The 24812-nt window shown below is 44.2% G+C and overlaps 1 protein-coding gene across 1 annotated transcript in view; it reads left to right on the top strand.

The window, feature by feature from the left end:
- LOC118220199 (liprin-alpha-3-like) overlaps positions 1-24812 on the top strand; it is a 26966-nt gene extending 2154 nt beyond the window's left edge. The window contains 32 exon segments of the mRNA XM_035403917.1: positions 125-1066; positions 1068-1257; positions 6791-6892; positions 7843-8007; positions 8525-8599; positions 8683-8742; positions 8966-9094; positions 10196-10288; positions 11240-11292; positions 11615-11708; positions 12101-12235; positions 12451-12534; positions 12768-12899; positions 14249-14311; positions 14448-14527; positions 14740-14905; positions 15006-15199; positions 15674-15920; positions 16359-16492; positions 17008-17159; positions 17875-17968; positions 18096-18177; positions 18345-18545; positions 19236-19298; positions 19696-19722; positions 20084-20259; positions 20572-20669; positions 21072-21247; positions 21529-21597; positions 21815-21977; positions 22342-22405; positions 23200-24812. Coding sequence (XP_035259808.1) covers positions 930-1066; positions 1068-1257; positions 6791-6892; positions 7843-8007; positions 8525-8599; positions 8683-8742; positions 8966-9094; positions 10196-10288; positions 11240-11292; positions 11615-11708; positions 12101-12235; positions 12451-12534; positions 12768-12899; positions 14249-14311; positions 14448-14527; positions 14740-14905; positions 15006-15199; positions 15674-15920; positions 16359-16492; positions 17008-17159; positions 17875-17968; positions 18096-18177; positions 18345-18545; positions 19236-19298; positions 19696-19722; positions 20084-20259; positions 20572-20669; positions 21072-21247; positions 21529-21597; positions 21815-21977; positions 22342-22394 — 3687 coding nt within the window. The 5' untranslated portion in view covers positions 125-929 and the 3' untranslated portion in view covers positions 22395-22405; positions 23200-24812.

Genomic DNA, 24812 nt, shown 5'->3' with positions numbered 1-24812 from the left:
CCTTTCATCACTTCCCAAACCCCTCTTTGCTTTTGGTTTTTGGTGTCAAGGTGTCATACCATGTGTCAGATCAGACTGTGATGACGAAACACTGTATTAATATAGCGCTCCTTTTCTGTTTCAGCTCCTTGTCTACGTGCTGTGAAGTCCAATCCTGGGGAAGTAGGACCTCCTCTATTCCAGCCTCCCCTTTTGCCCCTCCCCTCTTAAACCCTTAGACACACCAAGTCATCCTGAACCCCATCCTCGTGGACCCTTCTTAGATTTCAGCTTTCAAGAAAGCTAAACTACACATCACTGAGTTCTCTGCGGCCACAGCATGTCACCTAACGTTGCATGAAGTTACACACATTCTCTGTAGCATATCATAGCATTCCTCTTAGTCTGCAGTCACCGACAGCTTTAGAATGACTAACACATAGCCCCACAAGTTCATACAGTCATGTGGGATAGAAAACCATAGAGGCGTTTTAAAAGCATATTTTACCAGATAATTGAGCTCATAGGAAAACATCATTCAACGCAAACACAGGCCCAAGTTCCTGTGCGTATATAAGTTCATATACACAGATACGCTGAAATTATTTGCAATAAACTGAGAAAAGACACTGATCGTAAAATAATTCTGTGGAACAAATATATCGCGGCCTGCAAAATCACACGCACCCAGGCCGTTAGTATGGGTCTTTAAACAAACTAAACCTGCTCATTGAAGTTGCAGAAAAGATCGACCGATCGCTCTTCTATAACGTAAGCCACACATAGGCATTGCTGACACCCACTCACTTGAAACAGGGCGGCAGTGAGACACATAGACACCCACACACTCTCACTCGGGCGCACGGCGTGACAGGCGAACCCAGGCAGCCGGGTCCCCAGCGGAACGCTCACTCCTGCCGACCGCGTAGCGCACACACTCCGGTCTCACCATGATGTGCGAGGTCATGCCCACCATCTCGGAGGACGGGAGGGGAGGGGGCGGCGGGGGCCCCTCCTCTCCGGCCGGGGGCGGGGTCGGGAGCGGAGGCGGAATAGGGGCGATGGGAGGCGGGTATGGGGGGCAGAGGGGGGGGGGACGAGGGGGGCAGCACGGGCAACCTGGAGTCCCTGATGGTGAACATGCTGACGGAGAGGGAGAGGCTGCTGGAGAGCCTGAGGGAGACGCAGGACAGCCTCGGGACGGCCCAGCTGCGGCTGAGGGAGCTGGGGCACGAGAAGGACTCGCTACAAAGGCAGCTGTCCATCGCCCTGCCACAGGTAAGGGAGTGGCTATGTCTACGCACACGGTCTGCCGTTGCTATGACAATATGATCTTGCCTCTATACTTTGACCCTTGGAAGTGAAAACCTATTATAATCTTAAAGAGTTTATGAATGATTGAAAAAATGAGGAGACATCCTGGTATTGTCTGGTTCAAATCAGAATGTCCCACCGAAGCTGCTGTTGGGATGATCTCTTGAATAAGTTTTGATTACTGTGCAGTCCACTGAGTGATGGTTGATGATGGAAGAGAGGTATCCCTGGAAGGGTACGGAGCTGGAGGGGAGGACTGAATTATTGAGAGGTTCAAGGAAGTAAAACAAGCAGGAAGGACAAGGAGAGGCATAGGAGTGGCAGTGATCCAACCTTCATTTTACAGTATCTACTTAAAGGACTTTCTGAGTTTCCATCATTATCAGTGCCAGCCCCCCGATTTCCCTATGATTAGGGATTCTGAATTTATATGTGGTCATAAACGTTATACATATGAACAGGCATTAGGTCACCATAAAGATGCTCAGTGAGAGCTGTGGTCCATTGTATACACGCTGTGCTGCTGGAGCACTGGAAGAGATTTCACTAGAGACTGAGACCAGACTTAGAGAGAGACCCAGACAAGAAGAGAGGAGGTGCTTGGACTACATTTCTACATCGATTCAGAATTTGTTATCAAAGGACAGGGGCATGGTGTTAGTTACATAACAGAATGGCCTAAACCACAGAGAGAAGATAAACTTTAGTGTCAGTCAAAATACCGACACTGGGACGTTTTGAGAGAGAGAGCGAGAGAGAGAATGGAGGTATATTTTGTACAAGGTGACTGACAATGTTAGAGTACCTTAAAGTACCACAACCACAGCATTGACAGAGAGTGAATCTAATATAAATACATTGAGTTGACTCATAAGAAGACACTTCCGTTCATGAAAAGACCAACATGATGCGTGAGGGGCCGGTAGTAGTCTTCATCTACTGCTGCGGTGGCATTTTCGCAAAGCTTTAGAAGTATGTGAATATGGGAGTGAGAGAGAGATGGTTATACAAAACAGGCTCTGACACCGACAAATCTATGCTCAATTTACATATTGTTGCATGCTAATTTGGACTCCAGAGAATCTATTCTTAGGTGCTGTGAGTTAGCACACAGAGATAAAGAGCGAAAGCAAGCAAGGCAGAGAGAATAAGTGACTGTCTGGACCTTACAGCACAATTGCACCTACGTTGTCCTGGGAGTAAGGGAAGCGGTTAATACACCACACACATCCCCTGGACCCTGCATTCATGGGTAACCACAGCCACTCAACTGACTGAACTGAGAGTGAGAATGAAATGGAGTCAGAGAGGAGGAGGACTGAAGCGAGTTGTGGGACAGCGGTGCCAATGGGAACTCTAGCCCATTCCCAGCAAGATACAATCCCAGAAGGCCTAGCGCCAATGGGCCCACTGTGTCACCATCTGCACAGCCTTCTCTCTCCCCTACTCTTCCTCTCCATCTGTGTCACTGTGTCTGCATCTCTGACTGACTGAATGAGTGGATCAGTGACTCAAACATAAGCTGACCAGTGCGCGAGCTCGTTCGCTGACTGTGCAGCTCGTATATTTATGTTACTTAGCTTGGGGTTACAACACCCCAATTGCTGACTTGACAATGGCAATGTAAATATGTATCTGAAAAGGTGTAAGTGTAGGGAAAAGTAACAGAAAGTGCTTTCAGCACCACTTATTGCTGGACAGCTCCCCATTCAGCACTACCCTGGAGAGAGTGAGAATGTAATGTTTGATTGGCCCATGTTAATCATGGGGCTTTTGGGCAACCTGCATATCTGACAGCTTTGTTCTAATGACTCACAGAATTAGCAGAAGCTTCACAATGACAAATTGCCTGTCAGGATTTATATATTTTAATGCAAACAGAGGATTGAAGGGTTCATTCTAAAACTTCATTTCCGATTATTGCTTGAAAGATTTGGGCTGGGATGGCTTCATAGTATTTCAATAGTTTTCATCACAAGGAAATCACAAGGCAAAGGGTACTCTTGCTTGACAGCCTGGCATGGTTTGTCTTCATATGCAAATGTAACGCAACATACTGCTACATTTGTAGAATCAGCTTTTAGTGTAATATTATTTGTTTGCCAATAACAGCGGCATCAGTTTTATATGATCTTGTGATGACTGAGATAATTCTGCCTATGATTTTTACAGAAACAGCTGGTCATCTCTTCGCAGAGAAAAAAAAAACCTTTTTATAATTACAAATTGTCATATTGTGGATTTTGAGAATAAAACAATTCTGCCAAATGTGCATTACTTATTATTCTGATTCCTGCCTCTTTATGTAGGCGCATGTGTTGTGGAATGGAAACATAAGCGTGCCGTAAAACAGGCAACTCAGCGAGAGCATGTTGACTGCTTGTAGTTGGCAAGGCGAGCAGAACGACTGGAGCCAGGTGTTCTGTTCAGCGGTTCCAGTGACCTCTGCTAATGAGAGGACCGGTGGGCGAAGTGAGCGCGTGCAAAGCTGCGGTCAGCCAAGTGGTGGGAGTGGTCACGCTTGTGCCTGATTTCTGAGTGACAGTGCAGCATACCTGCGCATGGCAGTGAACTATAGGGGAGCCTGTGGTCCTGCGTTGTTATGGTGCCAGAGTGGGTAAACTGAAGCTAAATATACTAGCTTGGCTAAAGAGTTGTGTTTATGCGGAGAGCGTGATGGTCAGTGGAGTGGTCCAGATGGCTCTTGCAGATGGCTGAGAAACAGTTTGGTCTACTTCAGATCTAGTCTGGATCCCTCAATATGCTATTGATTGGTATTTCGTGTCCTGGGATTGTGTTGTTAGGAACAAATTTGTGGTTACCAGTAAGAAATTTTTAAAATCTTAACCCCTTCTACAAGATTTATTTTTATTTTAATATTCCAGTTTGCAAAACAACAGTTATGTGATAAAACGGCAAATCATATCGGGTAGATTAGCCTTTATCAGGTTTTTTCCTAAAGATTTTTTTGGTTGTCACAATATTGTAATATTTTGAATGTGTTACTATGTGTGAGTATGTAGTCCTTGCAAATGAATATTGACTGTAAATAATATTTTCAACTGTTCGCATAATCTGAGAAACATTCTTACTCTTAATATTATAATCCTTCAGGTTCTTTTGATGTGCATGCTGTTTGTTGTTCATGCCTTCTGAAAACCAAAAACCAAAAAAAAAATTGCCTTTAATATTCTACAAGTATTTTGGTTGTTGTTATTTTTCATTTAGCATGTAGCAAAGGATCTGAAGAGAAATAGTACTGCCATTATCTGAATTTACATGACCTCAGAGACTAGTGCAAGATGCGGGGAGTGAGTACAAAATGTGGCCCTTGGAATATGATGCTTTAAAATAGACTAAATAGATGGAAGATTGAGTGCCCGACTGTTGGTACTATGCTGTGTTGAATTTGTGTTTTATTTTTGCCATGGGTTTGAATACACACATATATACACACACGTACAGTGCAGTTTGTAAGTATTTGGACCGTGACACAATTTTTGTAGTGTTGGCTTTGTAATGCATGTAAGTGCATGTGTCATTGCAAGTAAAACAGGCCATCGTGAAGCCGAAAAATTTGAATAAATCGATCAGGGACAGTTAAAACTTTGAGTGTGCCACAATCAACTGTTTGACATATTAGCAAGAAGTAAGGGACGCAATGGTGAGATCAGCAATAGCGAATGACCTGGTAGACAGTGAAAGACCACTGTACTGGATGAGAGAAGAACACTTACAGTTGTGAAAAAAACCCTTCCCAACAGTCCAACAGATGAAGAACACTGTACAGTATGTAGGTATAGAGGTGTCAAAGACTACCACAAAGAGAATACTACACCAGCATCAGCAGGTTTGCTGCAAGATGCAAACCACTCATAAGCCTCAAGAACAGAACAGCCAGGCTAAAGCTTGTTAAAAAGTATACAAGAAAAACTGTAGCGTTCTGGAGCAAAGTCTTATGGACAGATGAGACGAGTATGAACCTGTGCCGAAGTGATGGAAAGAGGAAAGTGTGGAGAAAGTAAGGAACTGTTCATGATCAAAAGCATAGCACCTCATCTTTGAAACACGGTGGAGGTAGTGTTATGGCTTGAGCATATAGGGGTGCCACCGGTACCGTCCCTCTTCTCTTCATTGATGATCTGACTGCTGATGGCAGCAGCAGGATGAATTCTGAAATTTACAGAAACTTCTGCTTGGATCCATCCAAATACCTCAAAACTCATTGGACGGCGCTTCACCTTGAAGCAGGACGATGACCCCAAATATACTACTAAAGCAACCGATGAGCTTTTCATGGCCAGAAACTGGAATGTTGAATCCAACTGAATGTGTTTTTCACTTGCTGAAGACAAGACTGAAGGCAAAAGCCCTGAAAACTAAAAACGAATAGCAAGTGAAGATGGGTGCAGTATAGTCCTGGCAAAGCATCACCAGGGAAGATACCCAGCGTCTGCCTATGTCTGTGGGTCACAGACTTCAGGTAGTCATTGAATGCAAAGAATTTGCCACTAAGTACTTAATTTCAGATAATGTTAATGATGACTTTATTTAAGGTTATGTTAATTTGTCCAATTACTTTTGGTCTCCTACAAAGGGGGAAGTATATATAAAAAGTGCTGTAATTCATACATGGATTGCCTGAAATGGATGTAAATACCCTGACAGTCAGCGGTGTTTGTGTGTGTATGTGTGTGTGTGTGTGTGTGTGTTTCTGTGTGTGCACGCAAATATATTGCAGTAACCACTTTGGTGAGTGCAATTATTATTGTGCTTTCATGCAGTGCTATCTGAGTTTATGTTATGCTCCAGTGTGTAACAGTGTGATGTAACAGCAATGCTAAAGCACACCAAATCGAATGATGAGTCTGGAAGGGTCACCACAGAAAGATATTTATGTGATACAGTGCATCACACACACTCTGAAAAAGTCCACCAACCAGACAAAAATCTGTTTTCTGGTGGGTGTGTGCATGCGAGTGTGTGCATGCGTGCAAGTGTGTGTGTGTGTGTGTGTGTGTGTGTGTGTGTGTGTGTGCGTGCGTGCGTGCGTGTGGTTCGTGCTTATGTGCTTGTTTATGAAATAACACAGTAAAATGTGCCATTTTAAAGTAATTTAACCAATCTTGGAAAATTGAAACCGGATTAAAACTACTATGATATTGGAAATATTAATTTACAGAAGGATACTTTTTTAAAAGCAATATATTGTATGTCCACTATATTTGTGTGCTCTTTTATTAGGAGTTGTGTGATGTTTTGCTTTGCAATGCTAACTAAAGAGTTAAATGTGTGTGAGTGCAAGGCACAGAGGGAGTGTGTGTGTGAGTGTGCATACATGCGAGCATGTACGTGTGCTTGCGTGGGTGCTTGCGTCTGTGTGTGTGCGCATGCATGTGGGAATGCGTGATCATGTACGTGCGCGTGCTTGCGTGTGTGTGTGTGTGTGCTCTTACGCTACGTGTCGTTTGATGGTTTTTTTTCTGTTTCTCTTCAGGAGTTTGCAGTGCTGACCAAAGAGCTGAACGTGTGCAGGGAGCAGCTCCTGGAGAGGGAAGAGGAGATCGCTGAGCTGAAGGCAGAGAGGAACAACACACGGGTCAGTCGCCGCCTCTCATCCCTGTCTGAGCCACGACTCCCTCGCTGTAAACCTGAGAACTAACTCTGCTGACAGAGCATGCTTAAGCTGAGGGAAGGCAAGGTGTCAGAATTATTCACTGTCCTTCACGTTCTGTCATCTTCTCTCAGTCGTAAGTGAACGCTTTCTTTTGGTTGTTTTCATCTCTTTGTTTCGCTGAAACGGGTAACAGACAGCCACTCCACTCCTTTTCTCTCAGTGATTTTTGAAGCAGAGGTACAGTCTGGATTACCAGATGACATGATTAGCCTAGAAGGGTTTAGAAAGCAGAGAGAAAACATATACCTTATAGTTTTAATCAAGAACAGCAAAAGCAGTTTGTCACTTTGATTGAAATGCATTTTAGACCAATGTGTACTTACGCAAGCTGATTAAAACATTTTCCATTGGTTGAGATGGTCAGAAGTTAAGACAGTGCTGTTATTCAGGCTCCTAAAGCTAGGCATGGCGACCCAACTCACCTCTGTGAACTGTCTGTGTTCCTTCTGCTCCTGTCACTAGCTACTCCTGTAGTTATAGGGACAATGACCCAAATTCTTCTCTCTCACTACTGCCCTCTCTGTTCAGTTTCCATTATTTTTCCCTCCCTATTGTCCTCACATTGTTTTATTTATCTTCTTCTCTCAGTAGCATGCACTAGTGTTACTAGAGCATACATCTCCCATGAGCCACTATGATCAGGAATGGCATTTCCAGCTCTGGAGGCCAGAGCCCTCAAATCTTAGTTTAATTTAAATTGGATTGGAGGTTTGCTCGCCGGATGTTTCAGTGGCGCAAGAGTTCGCTATTGAGAGGTAACTGTTAAACCTGCAATACTCCTGGATCATTGGCTCGTCTATCAAATGGACTATCTGTCTGCAGAGGTCTGTCTTTGTGACCTCACTTCCTGTCTTCCTCTTTCTTTCCCCCAGTTGCTGCTTGAGCACCTGGAGTGCTTGGTGTCCCGTCATGAGCGCAGCCTGAGGATGACTGTGGTGAAGAGGCAGGCTCAGTCCCCCGCTGGGGTCTCCAGTGAAGTGGAGGTGCTCAAGGCCCTGAAGTCCCTCTTCGAGCACCACAAGGCTCTGGATGAAAAGGTGAGCCAAGGGGGAGATGTTGCTTTTACCAGGTCCCCTTTAGAATTCTGGCCAGTATAACGCATAGTTATAGACATTTTTAACTTGCAAAGTGCACATTTTACCTTTAATGATTTATTCTAATTTTGAAAATGCCAGCGCTGGTAATCCTTATCACTTGGAAAGTATGTTATAACACTTTGAAAGGAAGAGCCATCCTATAGGAAGATGTAACCATGGAAATGATGAGCACTGCGTTGCCACGCTTGAAATGTCTGTTGGTGAAAGAGGGAGACAGTAAGAAAAGGAGAGGTGATATATGGTGTGCCGACTGTTTCTCAGTGGTTCTGACTGTCTCAGTCCACACACTATCCTCCCCAACCCCCTTATACTACAGCCGGTCACAACCTCCTCCACCATCATATCCCTGCTTCTGTCCGGCTCTCCTGTGCCTGTGCCTTCTGTATTCTTTCCCTTTCTTCATTTTCCTTTTTCTTTTCCCTCCTCTTCATTCCACTCCTCCCCTTTCTGGCCCTAGGTTCGAGAGAGGCTGCGCGTGGCCCTCGAACGGGTTTCTGTGTTAGAGGAGTCGCTGGAATCTTCCTCCCAGGAGGTAAGGTTATGTCTGCGCTGTGTATTTTTCAAAGTCTCTGCTTCAGTTGCAAGCCATTGAGCCTTATTCTCTTTGGCTTACAGGTGAGTTCCTTAAGAGACCAGATCAAAAGACGACAACAAGGGTTAGATAATGGGAAAGAGGTAAGGTGGTTTTGCATACGGTATTTGTGTGTGTTTCGACAAGGATAGTCTTTTAAAAGAGGCTATACAGCTACTAGTGTGCGTAGACCGCAGCGCCATTTAATATTTGTCAAGAGCTTTTCCCCGCATCTCTAGTCCTTTTTCTCTTTATCACCCCTTCCCTCTCTCTTCTCTCGTCGACTTGATTTTCCTCCTTTCTCATGTCTTTTCCACACTCTCTCAGCGCCTGCCAAACGGTCCTTCTTCCGTGTTGGATGATGGAGAGGTTGACCGACAGAGAGAGGGAGAGATTGAGCGACAGAGAGGAGAACTCTCCCAGCTGAGGGAAAGGTTGGCTCTCATGTGCCGACAGGTGGGACCTTACACTGGCACACCTTTGCTTTTTTAGGACATAAACATTATGCCATTTGCCAAGGCTTAGCCTGAACGTACGTATCCTGCCATGAAATTTCAGTATTGGTCTACTAACATCCATTAACTGCCATTTTGGATTTCTTCTTTTTTAAATAATAATAGCCCCAAATGGTTTCCCGTGGGCCCACATAAAGGTTTCCTTGTATGTACAGGATTTATCTGTTCACCATTACCACCTTTGGTCACTCACATCATAAAAACATCTTCATTTAACAATTTGCCACATGCATTAACTTTTGGACTTAAATCTTAATTGAAAGGTCACACCTCCGATATTTATAATATATTTGAAATATAAAATATTAAGTCTGCTTGGGAACTTGGGTAGAAAAATTGCAAATCAGATTCTGTGTTACTATATTTAGGGTCTATATAGGGGTTTGTTTTATATGGTATTCTGAATCGGCAGAATCTCCATAAAAGCAAACTGTTTAAAATGTGTCCATACATAGATGATTTAAATTTTGAAAATCTGTTGCTACTGTTTGTTTTATATTGTAGACTTGCAACACATTGTTTTCACTTTCACTTATAGTGATATCCATAAAACACAGTAATTTTACGATGTGGCTGACACAACACTCCTACACCAACCTCTCACATAAAGTGGATTAAACAAATACTTTTCAGTTTATGAACTAAAAACCACTGTAAGAGGGTTGTTTATCCCATTTCTCTATTCCATCAAATCCCTAAAGAATAACTGATTGCATCGCACTTTCCATTTCCTTCCTATGATATTTGTGTTTTTTCGTAATTGTTCTCTTTATAAATCTCTCGAGAGCGAATATGGAAGAAAAATGAGTATGGAGTGACTTTCACAGAGCGAGGGCTTGTTCATTGCAGTTATTTCATAGCTAAGTTCAAAGCACACAAGCTGACTTATGGGTTACCACACTTCCCTCTTGTGGGCAGTTGTGGAATCACAGTCACTGTAAAATCTTGCCAAAGGAATTGAAGTAATATGAACAGCTGTCTTTTTGTCCCCTGTCCTCCAATAACTTCATCTCCTATACCACCCACTGTCTCCGTCTGTCAGGTAGGAGAAATAGAGGAACAGCTAGCTGCTGCAAGGAGGGAGCTGACAAAGTCTGAGGAGGCCAATCAGAAACTGCAGAGAGATGTTAAAGAGGTGGGTATGTCTCGACTGTTCTTGTGTGTAGAATCCGAAGGGTCCTACATTTGGGGCTGTTCTGGAAACTGCCTTTATCTACCGCTGTTCAACATGACTTAAAATCTACAAAAGTGTCATGAATTAAAACACAGGAATCCCTACGAACAAAAGCCAAAACTGATTGTCACTGTCAACTATGTATTGCGTGATTCATTTATGAGTTTATGGGATGTGAAATGCAAATCATTTTGGTGGTGATATGCCATAGAATTTGCCCTGGAACTATGCAACAGGCTTACGCAAGTTTCAGATTGGAATGGGGGAAGTTCCAATATGAGGCTACCGTAGAGGATGTTATCATACGTTGTCAAGGAGAACTTTGCCAACTTGTTTGAAATTCAATTGATGGGCTAGAAGAACAAGTCTGTACCTGTGTGTTTAGGTGCAGCTTCCTTTGGTTGTTGTCTGCTGAAAGTGCAAAAGTTGCTTGGGATTTATAGAACTTAAGTCTTGTTGAAAAGGGAGTTTTCCAAATCCACGTTTCCTGAGAACTGTAAACAACATGAAAGGAGCTAATGAGCCTGTTTGAGTTTGCAAGTGAAATCCAAAACAGGCAACAAAAAAACATGGCTTTCCAGCGATTTTTTTTTCTTGCTGTTTTTTGAATGGCAACAAATAGTATTCTTCAATATATAAATGACTCCATATTTTAATGGGGGCTTTTGACTCTCTTTACAGAGTGCGTGTGTGATAGACTTTAAACAGGGCAATTGTCTATTATACCATCATAAGTATCTGTTTTCTCTGTTCTCTGGAGCTTACTTGTTCACATTCAGCCATTTATCATTGCGCCCCTCTGCCTTTTCGTTGTGTATCTGCTATTTACTGTCATTGAGTGGTTTATCTACAATGCAGAAACAGATGGTTTATTTAGACTTTGCCTGATAGTTTCTGTCTCTTTTTTCTTAGGCTCTTTGTCAGAGGGAAGATATGGAGGAGAGGATTACTACATTAGAGCGCAGGTAATTTTCACTCTACTGCAGTTTAGCCTTCCTTTGACCCAGAATTCAGTTGTTCTGTGTCCTATCTGCACTTGAATTTCCCACAGTACTTTACCTCACCTGCTCTTTTTAGTTTACTCTCTAACCGACTGCCACTCCTACACACAATTCTCCACCGGTGTTTGAACTTGGACCAAAGAGACATTTTATGATGAAAAACGGTTTAATGCGGTTTCTATCCTTTTGTCTTCGTCTTCCTGTGAGTAAAGCTCTCTTGCTTCTTCCTGAGTGAGTCATTTTATGCAGTGTTTACACTAGTCTGGTTTGTGTTTGTTCCGTGCAGATACCTCAGCGCCCAGAGGGAGGCAACCTCACTCCACGACATAAAAGACAAACTAGAGAATGAACTGGCAAGCAAGGAGTCTCTCTACAGACAGGTACCAACGTTACTGTTTACATGATTCAGAAATTACAGAAGTAAATATTGTCATATTGAAGACTGAAAGGATAGGCCTACAGTCCAAATGTAGAGTCGACTCTGTAAAGTGTCTTTGTGACAGTTCTCTGTGAAAAGCGCAATGCAAATAAAATTGAATCGAAAATGTGACGACGTGTATTAGTCAGGACTATATAATCGTTCTTTGCTCGCCATGTCTTGTCTGCGGGCAGGACGCTGGTGTAGTTTAGAGGCGGAGAGTGACATTTATCTTGACCTTGGGAGGAAGTCTGCTGTCCCCACTCTAAGAACAGAGTACTGCTGGGGGAGGAGTAATGATCAGCGGACATAAGTGTCTTCCACGCTCGTTCTTTCCCTCCTATACCCGACCAGAGCGAGGAGAAGAACCGGCAGCTGCAGGAGCGACTGGACGACGCCAAGCAGAAGCTGCAGCAGACGCTGCAGAGGGCCGAGACGCTACCGGAGATCGAGGCCCAGCTCGCGCAGAGAGTGGCCGCTCTTAACAAGGTGCCGCTCCCCCTCTGGGCCCCTCTCTCCGCCTTTCAGCTCCTCTGTTTCACCGTACCCTGGGCTCTCTTCCTCTCTGCCTGCTGGAATCTCTTGTGGTACTGTAGCAGTATGAGAGTGGTGTATCCCAGAAGAGAGTCTTTGTGCATGTGCTTTATTGGCTCGTTTTCACTCACTCTCTCCCCTCCACCCCTCCCTCCCGTTCTGTCACCCAGGCGGAAGAACGCCATGGCAACTTTGAAGAGCGATTGCGACAGATGGAGGCACAACTGGAGGAGAAGAATCAGGAGCTACAGAGGGTGACTATCTCTCTCTTTCTTTGCCTCTCGCTCTCTCTTTCTCTCTGTCTATTTATAGTGCCTCTCTTTTCTACACCACCCATTTGTCGATCCCCATTTGCATCCAAGGACTCTCCGCTCACCATCCAGCACCACTTCCAGTCAAGCGCAGTGGATGTCCTGTACAGTACAAGCTCCTCCCCTCTTTCCCTCCATTTCACCCCGCCCCTCCTTTTTTCCCCTTTCCTTTCCAGGCGAGACAGAGAGAGCGAATGAATGACGAGCACAACAAGCGGCTATCCGACACGGTGGACAAGCTCCTCTCGGAGTCCAATGAGAGACTACAGCTTCACCTGAAGGAGCGAATGGCGGCCTTGGAAGAGAAGGTGCTGCACTCAAACCCGGGCGTGGCTGTTCAGCGAGGCTAATTCGGGAGGGCGGTGTCTCGTAATGTCAACAGAAGCCTTGTCCCACACTTCATCGTTAGGAACCATGCAGATTTTATAAAAATTATAGTTCCTGGTCTAAAGTCACATGCGCTTTGATGAATCTTTATGAAAGAGTCAATGAAAGGGTGTGGTATAAAATGGGTGATTGTAAGCAGGTTCAGCGTGCTTCCTTGATACAATAATATTGTGCGATGGCATAATTATCTATGCTGCAGTGAAAGAGCACTGCCTTGAGCCAACTTATTCAGCAAGTCTGTTCGCTTTTGAAAACATCCCTGGTGATTTTCTGATTTTCAAACAGGTTTCACGCAACACATGGTAGCTTAATACTGTGTTCGCCCCTTCCCCTCCCCAAGCTTTGCTGCTAACATAATGTTTGAATTTTTTTAGTTTAGTGAACTCCCTGTTGTGTAAGTTCAATGTGCATTTATTTGCTGAGATGTTGTATTAATAGATGAATACATATTCTGTTTGTTCATTGTTGGGAACATAAGCACACTGGTTTCCTCTGTTAAGCTAATATAGGATGACAGGATAAGGGGAAATAAGCAATGTTTATCTCTGGTATAGCCAATATGCAGGGTTTTGTATTCGTTTTTTAGCCTGTAGCACTAGTGCTAATAAGGTTAAAAAAATTTACTAGCACAGAGAAAATCACTGTAGCACAGACCTTAAAGGGGATTCTATTGGTCTCGGTTGGCATGCTTTATTATAAAACAAATATTCACAAGTGAAGTGCAAACTATGTATAGTGAGCTCCATAATGTTTGGGATGAAGACATTTTTTTGTGATTCGGCTTTGTATGATAGTGACAACTTGAAATACATCTCCCATAGTGCTCGCAATTATCCGTCTTAGAAGAGAAAGCTCATTGAACTCTGAGTCTGGCAGATTTAACATTTATATTAATGAAACACAATTTAACTAAACAACTTGTCACATGGGTGCAATACAAATATGTTTTTATATTCGCACTGTTAAATCGCAAGTGCAACAATATTGTCACACTTTACTGCCCTGCCAATATGCAATGATCCAGCACTGTTGGTAAAGATCGATGACCAGATAAAATTATGCTAATCTTTGAAGTGCGGTTTGCTTAACCAAATGTTTTTGTTCAAGTTAATCACTAGAATGTATTCAAACAAACTTGGATACATTTAATCTGCACTGTGCTCTACTTTGGTTAGTGTAGAGGTGCGCCTCGACCCTCATGTCGGTTTTATCCTGTACTCATTACACGTGTCAGCATTCAAAATAGTTTTTTTCTCTCTTTTGCTCCCAGAATGCCCTTTCAGAGGAGCTAGCAAACATGAAGAAGATACAAGATGATCTCCTCGCTAACAAGGTATGTCTCTAGCTCAGACCGTCTAGACGGTATGGGTTTGGATCAGTTCATTAATTTTTCTCTGTGTATGTGCATGCTATATTGATTCTCTCTCCCTCTTTCTATCGCTCTCTCTCTCTCCCTGTCTCTCTCTCAGGACCAGCTAATAGCTGAGCTGGAGAGGATTCAGCTGGAGCTGGATCAGCTGAGAGGGCGGCCTGGCTCCTCGTACTCCAGGTTAGCCACATTGGCGATTGAAGGGTATCTATGTTTCGTAAAAGCATTAACAAACACTTTATACATTAGGGAACAATAATGCACAAATGCCATTTTAGATCATAGCATGCTAATTACTGCATGTTGTGTTGAATTCCTCTCCTAAAGCTGAACAGCCAAAGTGGCCTCAACTGCCCTCTCCCCCCTTTTTTTGTTGCCCTTGCCCTTGTCAGGTCCCTCCCAGGAAGTGCATTAGAGCTGAGATACTCCCAAGGAGGCGGGTCCCTCCCGGCTGGCTCCACCACACACCTGGATCACTATGGCAATGCCGCCTCCGGGGGCGTGGTCAGGCGGGCTCACCGCGGGCGATGGGGCGGCGCCAGAGATGAAGCCAGCAAGGTGACGTGGCCCACATGAGGCCTGACCGTGTCACTGTCTGGGATAGCTCAGCAAGCCCACGCTGCTTACGCTAACCTCACTTTCCCCCCCTTCCCTGCAGTATGGAGAATGGGACAGCGGCAACCTGCTGGGCCCCGGGTTCGAGGGAGGCGTGGAGGGTGGGTGCTCGGACGAGGAGGAGGACAGGGAGACGCTGTTCGGCTCGGAGTTGCTGTCGCCCAGCGGACAGACGGACGTGCAGACCCTGGCCATCATGCTACAGGAGCAGCTGGAGGCCATCAACAAAGAGATCAAGTGAGCGGCTCTCTCTCCCACTTAGGCTGGTCTCATTGGGGGTCAGGAACCTGTATTAGGGAGAACACAAGACTCACTATTGGATTTTGAAAGGTTCTGATTCCTTGGGGTCCATATTCTTGCAATGGTTTGATCAATAATGCAGTTTTTTCTCTTTTTCCTCAGCAGTGTCATTGTTTTGGATTGGCCTGAATTAGCATGTAGCGTCCACAGGGAAATTAGTGGCTGTTTGATTTCACGTATAGTTAAGCTGCTAAGTGTTGTTGTGCAAGTTTTGTTCATAAGGGCGAAAAGGAGTGAGGATATGCATCCTTCATAATGAATGTAGGTCAAAAAGATATATGGCAAGACTTTTGGGGTTTGGGAGGGAGGGTATAAAGAAAGCGAGAACAGGTTTAATCGTAGCTCTCATTATTACTCCTCTCTCGTCCCCCCCCCGCCCCCCCCCCCCCCCCCCCCCCCCCCCCCCCCCAGACTGATTCAGGAGGAGAAGGAAAGCACAGAGCTGAGGGCGGAGGAGATCGAGAGCCGGGTCAGCAGCGTTGCGTTGGATGGCCCCCCGCTTCCCCCATCCTCTCTAGGCGGAGGAAGGGACGGGACTGGTCGGGGCTTCATCCCCCCTTCTCTCACCTCCTCCACCCTGGCCTCCCCTTCGCCCCCCAGCTCCGGACATTCCACGCCCCGCCTGCCTCACTCTCCCGCCCGGGAGACTGACCGACCGGTACGCTGCCATTCCGGGTCTGTAGAAAGCGTGTGTCAGTCATTTTGAGCTGGAGTTCTAATCCTGCTGCAGCTTCATGTGTTCGAGTTTGTATTGCCAGTTTAACTTGAGTTTTAGAACTGTTTTCCAGGTCTTGTCAATTCTTTGAAGGCAGCGGTCTGCTTTTAATGCTAACTCAGACCATTGACTGAAGTCCTGGGATGTGGACAGGAAGTTACACTGCCTCCAGTTCCTGTTGTAAATGAGTCTCTCTTTGCATATGGCAGCATAAACAGAGACACCTTTGGCCATGAGGGCAGGAACTGCCTAGCCTTTTATTTTTGTTTCTAACAAGCCACTTGGGTAACGGGGGGATTTTTAGTTCCTTATGCCCCAGAGTTGCTCTAAACAGAATTAGCCAAGGCGCCAGCATTACTGAAAGGAAATGTTTCACTTCAGAACAATAAGGAGGATGACAGGTCCCTGGCCCTGCTGGACTCCACTCCTCCTCCCACACCTCGTGCACTACGGTTGGACAGAATGACTCACACACATCCAGGGGCAGGGCTTGATGACCATCGTGAATTCCGCAGGTCAGCCAGCCACTAGTCTTTTCTAGACATCTTTGTCTCCCAACGTCCAAAATTGTATTACAGATTTGTAAGCTGATATTTAAAACTACAGGCTATGTCATTTTCATGGTATGTCAATATGGCAGTAAATTGCCTTTACTGGAAGATGGAAAATCAAGACAGAGAGGGACTTTTTAATGTTAATGCAGCCTTTTCCAATTAAACAAACTACGACACGTGTATCTTTGCTGGAATTTTGAATATTCCCAGTGGTAAAAGGTTACCAACTTGTATAAATACCAGCTTGTATGCCAAATAATTAAACTAATTGAATGTGTTCTCCAATACATAAAAAATACTTCTGCCTATATTTTACATATCCTTATTGTCACATTCTGTATTTAAAAATTCTGTATTCAAAGTTTAAAGTGAACCAGGACTGATATTTCAGATATGTATAAGCATTAACTTCAGCAACCCCTCCCTGCTTGTGCGCTAGGCTTATGTGAATACCTTCCTTTCCTCTGGTGTCTCAGCCTATCAGCAGATGGCAGCAGTTCCAACAGCAGTCAGGACTCCCTTCACAAATCCAGCAAGAAGAAAAGCATCAAGTCTTCCATCGGCCGCCTCTTTGGAAAGAAGGAGAAAGGGAGGATGGGCCAGCCCGGGAGAGAGTCTGCGTCACTGGGTGAAAAGAAAGAGCAACACAAATATGCAATATGCACATTGCACAGCCGCTGACGTTCATTGTAGTACCGCATAGTTTATCATTGAGTGTGATGAATTGTTGTGTGATGACGAAGTCACATTTTTGTAGCTTAGTTAAAAATAAAGGCAGGGGCTGCTGGGTGGGTCATCACATCAACTGTGTTAAGGGACAGTTCCAGTGCATGTATTGACCCAGTTGTCCAGGATCAAATCCTGACTGTGCCAACTGTGGCAAGTAGCCCCTGTTGCATAGCCTAATTGGCAGCAGTGTTTCTCAGGGTTAGGGAGCGTTCAGTCGGCCAGGATCCGCGCCTCAGCACTATCTAGCGAGCCCGCTGGTTGATCCGGCCTCCGCGGTCTGCTTGGTAGTGCTGCGCGTTAAGTGTCTGACTCATCTGTGCAAGCTTGGCTTGTGGGCTGCGGTGTGAAAAGAAGCAGCTGGCGACATCACATGCTTTAAGGAGAGTGCGTGCTTGTCTACACTCTGCTGCGAAGACAGCAGCATGAGCGCTGCTGAATACAGTTGGACTTTCCAAGCTGGGGAGAAAAAGGGAGGTGGGTGGTGAAAGCATTTTAAAAATAGAAGCAGAAGACAGTAGCAACTACAGTTAAAATGGCTGCCCTGTTCAAGATGAATAGCGTATAGGGCCAAAGTTGTAGCTGTATCTGTGCTGACACCCTCTCTATTCTCTCAGCCTCCACACCCTCTGAAGACCTGGGCTCTGCAGACCCTCTGGGCCTGACCAAGCTGGCTGGATCTGTGGACAAGGATCGACGCAGCAAGAAGAAGTGAGAAAATATCTTTCTTCGCAGCTTCCTTTTCACCATTTACCCAGATTATGACTGGCTATTTGGAATTTAATGGACGTGATCAGGTGACCTTACTTTAATATGTATTTATCCTTCACTACCTCAGGCATGAGCTGCTGGAAGAGGCTTGTCGTCAGGGGCTGCCCTTCGCCTCCTGGGATGGGCCCACTGTAGTCTCCTGGCTGGAGGTAATGAGTCTGTCTGACGGTGTCTCTCAGTCAACGCAGCCACCAAGGAAAAATAATAATTTCCCTCTCTTCTGTGAATTATGCTGACTAAGGTCGTCTTTCTGGCACTTTTCACTGCTCCGCCATTTTCTCCCTCTCCCGTCTTTGCTCGCTTCTCTCCCCTGTAGCTGTGGGTGGGGATGCCGGCGTGGTATGTAGCAGCGTGTCGGGCGAATGTGAAGAGCGGTGCCATCATGGCTAACCTGTCGGACACGGAGATCCAGAGGGAGATCGGCATCAGCAACCCGCTCCACCGGCTAAAGCTGCGGCTCGCAATCCAGGAGATGGTGTCGCTCACCAGCCCCTCTGCCCCGGCCAGCACGCGCTCCGTCAGTACCCGCACACTTCAGACTGAACCCGCACACTGCAGACTGTACCCTCACAATGCAGACTGTACCCACACACTGCAGACTGTACCCACACAATGCAGACTGTACCCGCACACTGCAGACTGTACCCACACAATGCAGACTGTACCCGCACACTGCAGACTGTACCCACACACTGCAGACTGTACCCTCACAATGCAGAGTGTACCCACACACTACAGACTATACACACACACTGCAGACTCCCCATAGGGTGGATTACCTACAGTGCATATGATCCCAATCACTGTTACCTTTATGACTCCAATACAGGCCTATCTACACTATCACCCTGCTTGTTTCAATTTGCCATGTGCAGAAAGTGCAAGTACAAATACATTGGAATTATTACTCCTACAGTTCCTGCCAAATATAAGTGTAAAGGTCATAATGTAAATATGATTTTAAAGATTTATTATCCACTTGAACCAAAGTTCTGTGAATGTCTGCCTATGTTGTTTATACTTAAGTTATATTAGAAGGGCCTTAGGTCATTTTCTCTAACTTAATTAATTTTTTCTTACAAATTAATTTTACACTTTTTCCGCTGTTTATAGAAAGCGTTAATTACCTCATTATCTCAATCATATCTCATGTGATGCTTTTCTCTCTCCAATTTCTCTAAATCCCCACGACTGGACATGATTACAGTCCACCAGCAATGTGTGGATGACACACGCTGAGATGGAGTCGCTGGCCACTGCCACCAAACCTGTGAGTATCTGTGGCATGGCTTTCAAGAAAAAGAAAAAATCGGCCATTTTATAATTTATTATCATTAGAGACACCATTTTATCTAGGGCAGTTTCTTCACCTGCAATTCAGCCACCCGGCATTCAATTTCTTTCATTTCTGTTTCTCTTTCTCTTTGTCTGTCTTCCTAATTAGGCAGTAGAGTTGAACCCCTTGCTTCCTCAATTTCCGTTTAAGTGTGAATTTTTCCAACTAATATCCATTCACTAACAAAGTATTCCTCCCTCTGGGTCCTCCTTTCCACCCTGCTCTCCCTTACCTCCATTTTCCCTCAATCAAATTGCCCTCAATCGCTTCTTCCCTTCTGTCTTTCTCCTTCCGTCTTTCCTTCTCTACTTTCTCCTCCCCTACCTACAAGGAGCTGAAAGAGATTAGCTGGGATCAGGTAAGTACCTGTTCTGAACTAAAATCAAAAAAGGCATCTAATAGTATGTATATGAGCACACACATGCAATATGCATGCGCATATTGCAAGCACATAGGCATGCAGTTGCACAAATTCTCGCAAAGACTAGATGTGCAAACTTGAATCTTTCTCAAGCTCCAGAACCCTACATCTCTTCGCTTTGCTTCTGTGCTCTGAATCCCCTCCAGTCCACCCTCTCTTCCCCTTTCCTCCCGTCTACCTGCCTTTTATTTTCCTCCTTCTGGCCTTTTGCTTCAGTCTATTCCGTCGCTGTATTCCCGTTCCTATGCGTGATTTATGCTCTCGTTTCCACCTGCTTCATGTCCTCGTCTCTTTGTAGATCCTGGCCTATGGGGACATGAACCATGAGTGGGTAGGGAACGAGTGGCTGCCCAGCCTGGGCTTGCCTCAGTACCGCAGCTACTTCATGGAGTCCCTGGTGGATGCCCGCATGCTGGACCACTTGACCAAGAAGGAGCTGAGGGGGCAGCTTAAAATGGTGGACAGCTTCCATAGGTATGGGCCCGGCGCCATTTCGGCTCCAAGCACCCAGTGCTTCACGGAGATTGTATCTGATGCCATTCTTCACCCTATGCTTTATGTTAACCATTACAGTGTTACAACCCTATACTGTATATAGCTACTTTTCTGCCTCAAAAGGGGCTCAAAAGTCCCTGTTCTGCTGCTCTGAGTTTGATGTCTTTTGATGTACCTGGTGGCCATGTCGTATGGAAGTGACATCATGTCACATTCTTGACTTGCATCCAAACCCATGGCTGTGATTTCTTTCTCTCTCTCTCTCTCTCTCTCTCTCTCTCTCTCTCTCAGGGTCAGCCTGCATTACGGCATCATGTGTCTGAAGAGATTAAACTATGACAGGAAGGAGCTGGAAAGGAGGAGAGACGACAGTCAACATCAGAACAAAGGTGACTTCCCCTTACATTCATCTCCCCGTTCAGGCCTCCTTCATGACCTCCTCCCCTTCTGCACCACTCTAGTGTTTGTTCAGACTTAAACCAAAATATAACCTGCAAGTGTTACGAGAGTGCTTGTAAGGTCTCAAGGAGTTTCCAGTTGTGGATATTCTGTCTGACATTTTTTCTTAATTGGTGGAAGATAGATGAATTAATGAACCAGATTAATTAGTCACAGTTGCAGTTGTTCAGCCACAACACTGCCCCCCATTTCATCCACCTACCTGACACCTGACTGGCCAGGCCTTCATTGAAACGGTGTCATCTTAGTGAGACTCACCTGGATGAATAAAGGATAAGCCAATTAAAAAGATAATGGTACGTTCTAACAAGCTTGGCCCCCCTCCCGTCTAGATGTGATGGTGTGGTCGAACGAGCGCGTGATGTGCTGGGTGCAGACTGTGGGTCTGAAGGAGTTTGCGGATAATCTGACCGAAAGCGGGGTTCACGGGGCGCTGCTGGCTCTCGACGACACTTTTGACTACACCGACCTGGCCCTGCTTCTTCAGATCCCCAACCAGAACACACAGGTAGCCCAGCTGTCCCAACCACTGCTCCATCCTGACTGTGTTTGATCTTTCTCTCAAGAACAAAACATTAGCATGGTTTTAAAGTTACGTTTTGCTTGACAAGTGAAATGTTCTCACCCCGTTGTCAAATCTTCAAAATCTTAAAGCAAGAAAGTAATAGAAATAAGATTTTATGTCTAAGTGTGACTAAAATACTTGGTTTTTGCTGTCTCCAATCCACAATCCATGATTCACTGTTATGACTGAGGATTTTATTGTCTTCCTACTCCTCGTCCTCTCAGGCCAGACAGCTTCTGGAGAAGGAGTACAACGCTCTCATCTCCATGGGAACAGAGAGAAGGCCCGATGAGGTAAAGACAAATCATAACAATAATAATAAATCTTCAAGAAATTAAATGTTGCTTTCCAGAAGCTGTTATTCAGAACAAAAGAAGTTGCAAAAGACATGCAGTCATCCTTGGAGAATACACACTTCTATAAATGCTTTATGGACCTCCACGCAACTGTGGTTGATCTTTGATATGTGAGCCCAGAGGGTGACGGTTTCTGTCTCCGTCTGTCTCTCAGGATGGCACAAAGACCTTCACTCGCTCGCCCTCATGGAGGAAGATGTTCCGAGAGAAGGACCTGAGGGGAGTCACCTCGGACTCCTCAGAAACATTGCCCCCAAATTTCCGTGCCTCAGCCATCTCCACGCCCTCCGTGACCTTGAGGAAAGTTCAGAGCGAAGGTGAGGAGTGTTTTCTCTCCTTCTGATGCCTTCTTCTTGCCAAGTCTACTCCGCCATTCCACCAGTGTGTTCCTGCCTGTCTGTCTGTCTAACACTCTGTCAGTGCAGCTTCACTGCAAAGAGCATTTTTTGGAACTTGCAGCGGGGCAGCAATGGGCCTGTCATGGCACCGCTCCTGTCGGCACCTGTTTTTTTAAGCATGCCAAGAACCACAGCATCAGTCGCATACTGTAATGTAAACCACATTTTTGGAGAGTGCAGTGCAATGCTGTGTAGCACTATATATAGCACCTGTCACAGTAAATCTCTCTCTCTCTCTGTCTCTCTTACTCTCTCTATGTCTCTCTGTCTCTCTCTCTCGCAGTTAACTCTGGGTCCAGAGGAGAGTCAGGGTCAGTGAGAACATACTCCTGCTGAGACACACTGGGGTGAGCAGAGTCTGTAGCCATCATTATGTATCGCCTTGTTTATTATTATAACAGCTTACAGCGTGTATTAATGTTGCTACATTTAAGGAAAGTAAGATTACCACTCGCTTTCATCGAAGTACAAGTCTGTACTGGCAATTCTGGAATTATTTCCATTCAAATTTTTTAAGTAGATTCTGTACTGCTCATTTTTATTTCATTTTCCAGTTATGCAATTCTGGCATATAACCTTAGACCACAGGGCAACATTATGGGATTTATAATATTAGGCTTACTTACTGCCAACTAAATGCAGTACAGTGATTAAAATAGAACAAAGCAGCTTCCCTAGAAAGCTGATAGGAATACCAGAACCAATGGTACCATTAACAAAAGGTACCAATAGTTACTCCATTCAGAAAAACAGCTTGAGTTACAAATAAATATCATATATATCAAAGCAACAAAATTAAAATGCATAAATTTATGAAGAGATTATAAAAAATAAAGTTGTACAAATTGTGCCATTGTCAAGTGCCCATATAGGATGAATATTGTCTTTTGAACTATGTGCCAGTGACTTTATGATACAGAGAAGAATAGACACAGCTGTATTGCTAATTATCGTAAATATCAATTTAAACATAAAACAATAAAATGGAATTCTGTATTACCAAGTTAAAACTTCCTATCCTAGAAGGTGACTAGACAGTAATTCTGTAATTCTGCACAAAAATGTGCTGGAAGTTGTTAGCATGTATTCACTGAGAAGTCCTACAGTATCAAAAAAAGTATAATCTTTGTATGTTCTACAGGACCCACTGGATTTGTGTTTCCTTCATTTGGAAAACAACAGGGAAGCAATGAAAAGAACAAAAGCTATATAGATAAATATAAATACATATAAATATATATTTGTCTTACAATTCTGCAATAACAGAGAGAATGAGAGAAAACACTTGGAGAGAAGAAAGCACTGATGTCTTGAAGAAATGAGGATGAGAAACAGCAAATGTATGAATAGCTGGAAGAGATAAAAAAATATATCTGTCTGCCTCTCTTTCTCTCTGTCTGTCCACAATTGTGCTGTGAAGCCGTTAGGATGGTTTTGAAACTGACTGCAGTTATCCACGGTAGCCCCATCTTTACACAGTGTCACAGTTTAAGGACGTAAAAACCGCCCACCTGGCAGCCATTTTTGCTCTCGTTTTCTATTAATCTGAAGAGGCGAAGCTTCTCTGGGGTGCCCATGGGCTCACTTTGATCTCTCTGTCATGTGCGGCGGGATATGAATAATATGAATATGTTATAGGTGTCTTCATGTTCAACTAGAGCTCTGTATCCAGGCATCCATGGTGGTGATGTTAGTGTGAATCCATGTAAAACTGGCAGTGTCTATACACTGCGACAGAGCGGACACTGCCATAGAACAGACTGACGGCGTGTGTATGCAAGTGGGCTGTACTTCTGCTTGGTTAGGTCAGCTCATCCTATCCTCCGATTAACTGTATTGAGGTCACATTCAGTTTGCCTGGTTGAAAACAAGTTCATGGTGGACGGTGACCTATGATTTGTGTTTGTATAACAGAATAAACCTCACCACTGTCCATTCCATTCAATCTGGTCTTTTCTCGGACAGAAATGGACAGTAGAAGAGATGATACACCTCCATGAACCAGCAGTGGAAGATCTGAAAGAGCATAGAGGATAGATGAAAAGATAAGCAAAAAGAAAGTGTATAGGCAGTGATTTAAGGGGGATTCACTTTATGCACGTAAGCCATAACAGAAGAGAGAGAGTGACAGGGAATGAGTGGCGGATGGGAGGCCTATATATATATATATATATATATATATATATATATATATATATATATAGAGAGAGAGAGAGAGAGAGAGAGCACAGAATAATATGCAGCTAGGGGGCACTGGTGAACAAAACAAGACAAGATTATCTTCTGTGTTCAAATGCATGACAAAACAACAGTGACAATGAACTCAAATTTAGAGAAAGACAATTATAATGAATTTAAAAGATATACATGAAGTGGGGGAAGAGTTTGCAAAACGTGTGTATTTTATTTATTTTTTATTTTTATGATAACTACTATTTCTGTATGTATGTATGTATGTATGTATGTATTGAATATCTGTATGTACTTGTTCATTTATTACTTGATTCTGACTGACTGTAATTCAATTTAATTTATTTAGTTTGAAAAGTAAATACATTTTAAAAATGGACAGTAAAAATATGCTACTTGTATGTGTAAATTTTGAGAACAAATTGTGTTATGATTTAAATTAAAAATATTAATAAAGAGAACAGTCATAACAATGGAAAATTACAAGACAAACATGACAATTACAGTAATGATGATAAAACCAAAAGTGGTAAAATTAAAAAAAATGATGCAAAACCACTGTAA

The sequence above is a fragment of the Anguilla anguilla genome, chromosome 2 (assembly GCF_013347855.1).
Source record: "Anguilla anguilla isolate fAngAng1 chromosome 2, fAngAng1.pri, whole genome shotgun sequence".
NCBI lineage: Eukaryota > Metazoa > Chordata > Actinopteri > Anguilliformes > Anguillidae > Anguilla > Anguilla anguilla.
This window is presented reverse-complemented; position numbering and strand designations above follow the sequence as displayed.